We start from the raw sequence: 9,473 nt of genomic DNA, 5'->3' as shown, positions 1-9,473 counted from the left end.
AGCCCGCGATGACAGCCGGGGCTGGGCGGCCGTGAAGGGCGGCTCGGGCGGGGGCCGCTTCGTATTTGTCCCCCAGCTCTGCCCCGGGGGCCCGGCCCCCCGCGCCCGCAGCCCCCTTGATGAGTCCGGGCGGCGGCAGCGGGCCCATGAAAGACTGCGAGTACAGCCAGATCAGCACGCACAGCTCCTCCTCGCCCATGGAGTCGCCCCACAAAAAGAAGCAGGCGGGTCCCCAGAGGAAATGGGAGGTGTTCCCCGGCAGGAACAAATTCTTTTGCAACGGGCGTATCATGATGGCCCGGCAGACCGGTGTTTTCTACCTGACTGTGGTCCTCATCTTGGTCACCAGCGGACTCTTTTTTGCCTTTGAGTAAGTGACACTAAAGCCACCTGCTCCCCCCCCGCCCACTCACATTTCATTTTCCTAGAAAGAAACCGGCCAGGTTTCAGGGGCCGTTGTTTCGTTTCCCTTTTCCCTCTGCTGTGCCTGGCTCCTGCATGCCAGGCATCAAGGGATGCAGCCCTGTTTCAGTTAGGAGGCGCTCTGGGTAATCGCAGGTGCGTGCCATAAAACATTGCCATCCCAGGTTTTGTGCCCCTGGCTGGAGGGCTGTTTGAAAGCTGGGGTCGGGATGTGCACGAACAGCTGTCGCTCCATCATGTCTGGTTTTTGACCAAGTAGCGAGCGCCGAAGTGCCATCCTTCCCTCAAAAAACTGACCATAGGAAAGGTGCCCTCTCTTTTTCATTGGTTTGTGGCGAGCATTGTGGCTTAACTTTTGTGAAAGAGGGTTGCAGGCAGGTGTTGGGATGCCTCTGCTCTCCGTATGAAAGACGCAAGGAGGGCGTCTTCCCGTCACTGAAAGACGGGTGGCTCCACAACTGTGGCTGTAGAGTAGCATTTAATCCGCGTGCAGCTGGGTCGCATCGTCTGGTGCTGACTAAATGCACCGTATCATGGAGAACTTAAATCACAATCTATTGTTTTGAAAAGAAGTTTCTCTATGCCATTTTTTCTGCTAGTCTTTAGGGTCTTATTCTCTATTGTCCTGAATCTAGCGCTGTTGTCTTTCCATTCTTGAAAAGTCAGTGCACACGCCGTCTGGAACGGTGAAGCTGACTGCAGAAGGTGAAAGATGAAGAGGAATTGAGCACCCAGGCCTACTTTGTTCACTTTTTTCAGTACAAATTTGATCATTAGGACTCAATCAGTTTTTTTAACTGGAAAAACAAGCAGTTGAACCTCTTAGTGTGTTTGCAACTGTCTAAGGATGTTTATGTTGATATACGTGATTCTCATAATTTTTTTTGTGGATCACGTATTCCAGTATAAGAACCTCTTTAGGAGGAGTTATCACCAGTATGTAGGAAGATGCCATATTGCTTTCACTGTGGTGGTGTCAAACTGACAGTTTATAAATGAAGAAATGGCATAGAGATCAGTCCTTTCTACGAAACTTTCTCCCATAGCAGCTGTCTGGTCTTCAAATTCTGTAGGAAACATTAAATCATATGTAAGTTTAGCTGTTGCTTCTAAAAATGCTATTCTATAGTTGCAAAATAGACAAGTCAAGCAGTGCATGTTATTTTACTGCCTCAAGACAACTTGGTAGTAGCTTTTAATTGTTTCTAAATTGAATCGGGTATGTGCAGAAATCCTAACTTACTGGTGGCAGTTAAGATGAAATCAAGGTAACCAGACTATATCTGAGCTTGACTAAAAGGATTTTTTGCGGGTTGTTTTTTATGCTTTTTTCCATCTCTTTCAGTTAATTAAAGGTGACTTCTCCCCCCTTGCTGTCACTGCCCCCCAGTTGCCCCGCAGGTTTGTTCACTATGTCTTACTACAGATGTGAAACTTTTTTTGAACCTTTTGTAACTGAGCTAACACAATGAATTATGATTGTCTATCAGCAGTATGTCATCACGTTTCCTCTTCTAGTTCTAAGCAGGAATTTATACATTTTGAACATACATAAAAGAAAGTTGGTACTGCTCTGTTGTTGGCTCTGGTTAGTTCCACATTCTGTATCCTACTTCTTGGACCTCTGTGCAGCTTTGACTTCAATAGTTCTGTATTAGGTGCATATTGGCTTTTTGACAAAGAGCAAATTGCTTTCCATAAACTACTCCTTAATTGATTTTAAATGCATCTTTAAATGATGGCTTCACAAGGGAAACATGTTTTAATAAATAACATTTTTGTTTGGTTGCATGAATTAGAACAGTTGAGGCTAACTGTTTATTGCTATCCTGGTCTTTCATTATTCGTGTTCTGGTGATTAGTTTTTCTCCGGGACCCATCAAGTAATGTAAGCTGAATTGCATGTTTGAGCCTCAGTGATGTTTTACAGTAGGCAAGGTATACTGAAGATTTAAGTCTAAAACTAAGTTGCATCCATTTTAAATAACCAGCTGCATGTTATTGGGGCTTTGAAACTAGGAAAAAGGTTTGACTTATGCATGCAAGTATTTATTGTGCAGGTGCATATTGTGCAAATAGCTGTGTAATATAGGATACTGTGCGAGTCATTCTTGCATGACATTCACTGTCTTTTCCCTTGAAACACACACAAAGCTTGATAAACTGTGAACAAATTCTAATTAAATGAACTTAAACTTTTTGCTCTCAAGGGGAGGGAGAGTTGCACAATGTTCTTCCTAACAAGTTGTTACAATTGTGTGGTAGATTATGTTCTTGTTCAGGAAAATGATTGTAGTCAAATTTAGTCACGAATCTGAAGCATTATTTATTACTTGTTTACATTTAGCACAACTTAGACGCTTGTAAGAATGATAACATTTAAAAAGTGATTCTTTGTTTTAAAAGGGTTGTTTTGGGGACAGTTTCTAAATTGAAGGTCATGTTTCTTGCCTGACATCTGTGCAAATAATTATCCTTTCCTTTTAAGAAATAATTGTTGCTCTCATGTGACCAGTAAGCAGCGACTGTGAAGAACAGAAATTAAAAATCTTCATCTTCACTTTGATAAAGACACTGATTCTTTTATAGAGGGGGAGAAAAGGGTTACTGTCTGCAGAAGAGAGATTTAGAAATTGGTATTATATCATCCTCTGTGTGCCTATTAAATCTCAATGAGCTTTAGGTATTTCACACAGTTTGGTATACGGATGCAGCTAAACTGAAAGTTTTAGAAGCAATTAAAAGACAGCAAAATGTTACTTACCATTTTAGTAATTATGTGGTCTTGGTATTGCATTGTCTTTTTCTACAGGTGGAATGAACTTAAATTTGCTCAGAGAAACAGACTTTGTTTCAAGGAATTCAGCTGCCTATCCCAATTAAAGAGGATGTAGGGAAGAGGTAGTTTAGTAGCATATTCCTGGAAGCCCATATTGCTTCACTGTGGGCACTTGTCCATTATCCTTTCAATGTTATCTATTCCTCTTCGCTTGTTATAGTAGCAGGCATCTTTCTTTTTCCCATGATATTCCTTTAACTTGGAACAGACTGTTCTTCATAGTTGTTCTGTAAATCCTTCTGCTGAAGATCTGTGACTCCCAAATAGCTAAAACAGGGATGTCCAATTCATCCCAGGCCAGATCCACAGGCAGGTGGGGTTGGGGCCAAGTGTTTTAACTTAAAAAGACAAGGTTCCTTGGGTAAATCTGATATCTTTTATTAGACCAACTCAAATAGTTGGAAAAGTTCTTTTTTGCAACCTTTCAGGTACAAATACCCTTCCTCAGGCTAAGGAAGCATCTACACCTGGTGTGTGCGCCTCCTGGATGGACTGAATAGTAAAGAAGCCAGAGTCTGATATGCATGCAAGAAAAGTAGTTGGTGAAAATGTAAAGTGAGGAGTCAGTGGGTGAGAGACAGGGTGGGGGGTAGGGAATGAATGTAGGTGGTAAATAGTGCAGAGGTACTGGGTGAGTTGGATGTTAGGCAGGCTATAATTTGTCATAAATCTAATATTTATATTTAGTCCATGATGCTTTGTATCAAGTACGTTGATGAAGTGAAGTTCATAGGCTTGTCTCTGAAGGGTGTTTTGTAAGTTCCCTTTGAGGATTAGAAATGAGAGACTGGAGAGAGAGTGGTTTTCTTAAGAACTATTTATTTTTGTGGACAGAAAGGTCAAACTGTAGGGGACAGTAGTAGTATTGACAGTATGACAGAGAAAAGTGAACAGGATGAAAGGGATATAAGCAGAAGGTAAAGGGGATGAAGGGGAAATGGGGGTTATTGATTAAAACAAACCAACCAACCTCTCTCTACCCCCATGAAAATTATCTGACTTGAATTCCTTTGGAAGGAAAGTAGCAAACCAAAACAAACATGTAGTTTTATTGTTGGACCAACAGGGTTCTTTGGGTAGATGTGATATCTTTTATTAGACCAACTGAACAGTTGAAAAAATTGTTCTTTACAAGCTTACAGGCATAAACACCCTTCTTCAGGCCTAGTGTCAGCTTGTGTTTTTGTACTCTCTTGGGTTCAATAGTAGAAGCTTAAGCCAATATGCGAAATGCAGGTCTGTGAAAATGCAAGTATGTGGCAGAGGAGATGGTAGTTAATGGGGAGGAGGGAGAGGGGAATGTTGATGGGTTATGCAGTATAGCTGGTAAAATGTGCAGAGGTTAGCTGGGGTTATCAGATGGCAGGCAGGTTATAATGTGCCATAAATCCAATGACTATATTTAGTCTGTGATTTCTTTATAACCAATGGATTTATGAAGTGAAGTTTGGAGGCTCATTTACAAAAGATGTATTGTTGTGGTTTTTGTTGTTGTAATTCTTGTCCTTATAATTTTGTTCTTATCGTTGTGTTGGGACCTTGTGTGCAGCTGTGCCACCTCCATTATGGAAGCTGTTCTGCACAGGCAAATCTTTGTGTTCATGTGGAACCTTGCTGGTTTCTGTGGAGGTCCATACAGGTGAAAGGATGACTGCATGCAGCAGTTCTTATGATAGGAGGCCTAGACTGCCAGCCAGTAACATAAGGATGGGTGGGCAAGTGGGGCACAAACTCTGGGTGGTAAGGAGGGTGTATGCCAGAATGGAACTGTGGACATCCCCACTCCCCAAAAAAACCTTTCCTGCAGTAGCCCTGCTGTTCTTCCCTCCTGTTGCCTGAGCCACGTGATTCATGACATGCATAACGTAGAAGCAGTGGCCAGAGGGTTGCTGCTGTGGGGTAGGGATGTTACCTTTGGTCTTCGCTGAAAATTGGTCTTTAAAAGGCTGCATGATGTGTGTGGGGCAAAAAATAAAAGGGGTGGGGAAATGACATTTCTTTCTCCCCCACCTTGAAAACAACAAACCTCCAGAGGTGCTGCCCTTGTACCATTCACTACTGTCGCTAAGGTCACAGCATTGGTCAGTTAAGGCCCTTGTGCCTTTTGAGGCACACATCTTGATCCACAGTCTTAACTATCTTTTGTTTTATTGTGTAACACTTCTTTCCATCCCTCCTTCTCCTCCTCACCCCCAAGATCTATTTCAAAACCAAGACTCTTGAGGTGATTTAAAGTTGGGCTAATCAGCTGGTACCTTGAGCCTTAGTCCTTTATTTATATTTAAAACTACATGGGGTATTTTATTATAAAATTAGCCAGGAGAGGCCAGCCTGAAGCACATGTGGCACAATCAGTCTCTGTGTGGCACATGGCAGTTTGGGGAGGGAGCAGTGAACGCAGCAGCAGATATGGCAGGGAGCTGGAAGTAGAGTAACAGATCGGCCTGGGGGAGGAGATCAGGGAGGGTGTAGGTAGTGTTCCGCATTTTCGGTTTTTACTTATTTCACTGGTAAACTACCGGAATTTTATAGGGGTTTAGGTTGTAGCCGAGAACACACCAAAAGGATCCAGACCATGCCATGACAAGAAATGCAAAACCTGCCCCCACATCTCCACTATTACTACACCCCACAACAGAGCCATCAGCATCCCAGGATCTTACAGCTGCACCTCCAAGAATGTAGTATACCTCATCCAATGCACCAAATGCCCTGATGGAAGATATGTAGGAGAGACCAGACAACAACTGCGCACCAGAATGAACGCACACCGGAAATCCATCAAAGACAGAAACACCCAATTACCGGTGGGGGCACATTTCTCACAGGAGGGCCACTCTCTTTCTAATCTCTCAGTCCTGATCCTCAAGGGAAACTTACACAACACTTCCCAGAGACGAGCCTATGAGCTCCATTTCATCAACCTGCTGGATACTAGAGATCAGGGACTAAACATAGACATTGGATTTTTGATACATTACAATCTGCCTGGCAACTGACTCCCCAGCCCAGCCCCTGGCTTCTTTACTTTTCATTCCATCCAGGAAGAGCACACAGCAACTGCTGCAGCTTCCTTAGCCAGATGAAGGGTTTTTGAACCCGAAAGCTTGCTTAATAACTATTCTCCAACCATTTGGGTTGGTCTAATAAACAATATCAAATTCACCCAAGGAACAGGAATGTTTTAGAAATTATTTCAGTTTTACTGATTTTTACACCCATTTTTCAGTGTAAATCAGTAAAAACTGAACGGGGGGTGGTGGCAGCCACACATGGAATGGAGGGCAAGGGCACTGGTGGTGGCCACACGGAGGCCAGGGCAGGGTGGCTGGAGCTGCTGTATGGGGGCACGGGGCTCCTGGCTCTGACCCTGGGCGGGGCAGGTTGCAGGAATCGCTCCCAGGATGGGCAGGTCCCAGCTGCACCCGGCAGCTCCAGGTGTGGCCCTGCTGTGGGTGCTGGGAGCTATGAGCCCCGCCAGGGGGGTGGGCAGGAGAGCCTGACCCCACTCCCTGTGGCGGGCGCTGCACCTGGCCACACCTCATGGGCCCGCTGTGGTGGAGGCACTGTCTGGGGGCACGTGGCTCCTCGCTCTGACACTGGGCAGGGTGGGAGGGGCCGCTGCTGATGCTGGGGTCGACATTGGGTCCCCCCCCCTCCCACTTCTGTGTACGGCTGCATGCCACTCTCCCCTTTGCCTAAGCACCAGGGGAGCCTGGTAGCAGGCTGCTGCAGCAGAGGGGAGTGGCGTGGCACAGCCTGTTGGCCACTCAAGGGGCTGCAGCGGGGGGATCTGTCTGGCTGCGGGGCACGGGGGCACAGCTCTTGCTGCTATGCGCCCTCTAGGAGGGTTGCAGGCTGAAGGCCTGTGCCAGGCTGCTGCTGCTGGCTGGGGCCAGTGGCAGCACAGGGCTTTTCCCAGTGTTCGGGGTGGGTGGCAGCCTGCTCTTGTCCCGCATCCAGATTTGGGGGCATGCACTCCCTGGGAAGAGCCTGGTGCAGCTCCCTAGCCTGCAACCCTCCTGGGGGGCATGTAGCAGCAAGAGCCACATCCCACTGCCCCACCCCATGCACCCACTGACACCTCTCCCCGCTTTGCTCCTTGCTACAGCCCCGGGAGTAGCCGATGGACTGTGCCGCGCCCCTCCCCCCGTCCCTTCGCTAATCCTAGCCGTACTCCAGTCCTCCCTCCCTCACCGCTGTGGGAACGTATTATTTTCCCTGATTTAAACTGATTTTTTTTCTTCCTTTTATTCTGATTTCAACCTGGATTTATGCCCGGAAGATAGTTTTTCAGGGTTTGTTTTTGTTTTTTTTAAATAAAAGCTGAAAATGTGGAACATTAGGTGTAGGGCATGCCTGCCAGAAAGATTACCCCTGTCTTCCTGGAGTAAACACACTTTGGTTCCTAATTCCATTTTGATGATTGGAATTTTCACTTGACACTTTTTATCTAATCCTACAATATCAACTGTGTGTGTTAAAGTTAGTGCTTACGTGAAGGTACTGGAGCAACACACCTGGAAAATAGTTTCCTATTCTTCTTTCCTATTTTGTATGGCATCAGATATCAACTCCCAAATCTATGGAATATCTGGTATTATCACTCAGTGTGCAGATTCCATCTGCCCTGTCTGGACATTTGCAAAGATTGTAGCTTTTGATTAAGTGCTGTGCCATTTGTTGGACACTACAGTCACACGGAGGACTGACCAAGATGTTCATCCTGTGCAGTGTTGTTTTGAAATGTTTGTATCCAGATCTCAGTCTGTTCAGCTTGACCCATGCTTCTCTGTTGAGGTTGTACCCACTGGGGGCACATTTGGTGTTGGTATAAAATGCTGTAAGAATAGGTCTGACCTTTCACAATGATCTGCCCACTCCATTGCTACCCACAAATTTAGTTCAGTATCCCTAGTCTCTTCTAGGAGCTTGTGGGCTTCATGTACAAACAGTTTACAGTTTTTGAACCTTTACCCTCCTTCTGTTCAGCTCTTCAGTTAACAATTGATGGAGCAGGTGATTTTCCTCATCCCTTGCCTCTATTGCCAGCAATGGTATTAGGGTCTGTCTTCTTATATCACTTGATCTAATGTCCAAGAGTACCGGGAGTACATCTGTATATGTGTGTAGGTTGTGTAGCCCGTTAATGAGTCTCAGCGCACTGTTCAGTACAGTGTAGAGCAGGGCTGTGTGAAACAGCACTGTTCCATTTCGACTTGTGTTTCAACGGGACAGATTTTCGTCTCAAGTTTCATTTAGTTTTGAAGTGCTGTTCCATTTCATTGGATCTGTTTTGTTGTTTCGACACTTTTGACGTTTTGCCCATAGGCTATAATGGGGAAGGACGAAACGGCCTATAACCTCATTATTTCATGGCAGATTTGGATGAAAATAGCAGGCATGGTAGCCCCTTTTTAGGCCATGAAGCCTGCCAGGTTTCAAGGAGATAGGTGCAGGGGTTTCTGAGAAACTGCACCTCAAGCTGCTGACAAGCAAAACTTGTGGGGAGAGTGTATGTGAGTGTGAGTGTTAAGGTACAGCTGTTTTTCTGTCCCTCCCCCAGAGCACTGGGATTGGAAGGGACCTCGGGGAAGAATCAGTCACTGGCCAGCTACATAGTCAATATGAGAGCAGTCCTTCCTGCTCTCTCTCCTTAGTTTCTGTTTCCCTGCAAACAAACCCAACTTTGAAACTTGAAACGTTTTGACTGTTCTCATTTCAAGGCCGTTTCAAAGTCATTTGTTTTGTTTTGGTTTCTCTGTTTTGAGCTGGAAACGAGTTAAAACAGCATCAAAATGAAACACCCAGCAAAATTTCAGCCCTAGTGTGGAGCGTTTTAGTGTGACAACTTCTGGACTATATAGAAGCACAGTTCTCTGATGTGGCATATACCATTCAAGTGTGGCACTTCTCAGCACTTTGAAGTTGGCACCCCATGTCATGCTGGCTAAACATTTTAAGACTGTATAGAGACTTTACTGCTGACGTTCTGTAGTGTGTATAGGTGAGGGAGCAGTCTAATGTGACTCTTAGGTAGGTTGGGGTATGTTTGCAGGGAAGGATGTGGTTGCCTACTCTGATATTCACCATGCTCTAGCTTGATGTTATCCAGGTAGAAGAGTGATGATACTTATTTATTGACTAGCCAATTGCCCATCAAGAATGATGGAGGGGGGGAGCAGGTGGGAAATGGAGTGGCATGCTGCCC

At 45.3% G+C, this 9,473-nt stretch overlaps 1 protein-coding gene across 5 annotated transcripts in view; it reads left to right on the top strand.

Moving 5' to 3' along the window:
- Positions 1-6: 6 nt before the first annotated feature.
- The window catches only part of ZDHHC14 (zinc finger DHHC-type containing 14), a 248,705-nt gene continuing 239,238 nt past the window's right edge, over positions 7-9,473 (top strand). For all 5 annotated transcript variants that reach the window (XM_025202659.1, XM_006022379.3, XM_006022378.3 and 2 more), the window contains exon 1: positions 7-370. In XM_025202659.1, coding sequence (XP_025058444.1) covers positions 120-370 — 251 coding nt within the window. In that variant the 5' untranslated portion in view covers positions 7-119. The remainder of the gene's footprint in view (positions 371-9,473) is intronic.

Source organism: Alligator sinensis, unplaced genomic scaffold (genome assembly GCF_000455745.1).
Source record: "Alligator sinensis unplaced genomic scaffold, ASM45574v1 scaffold331_1, whole genome shotgun sequence".
Lineage (NCBI taxonomy): Eukaryota > Metazoa > Chordata > Crocodylia > Alligatoridae > Alligator > Alligator sinensis.
Note: the sequence above shows the minus strand (reverse complement) of the source record. Positions and strands in the feature narration are given on the sequence as shown.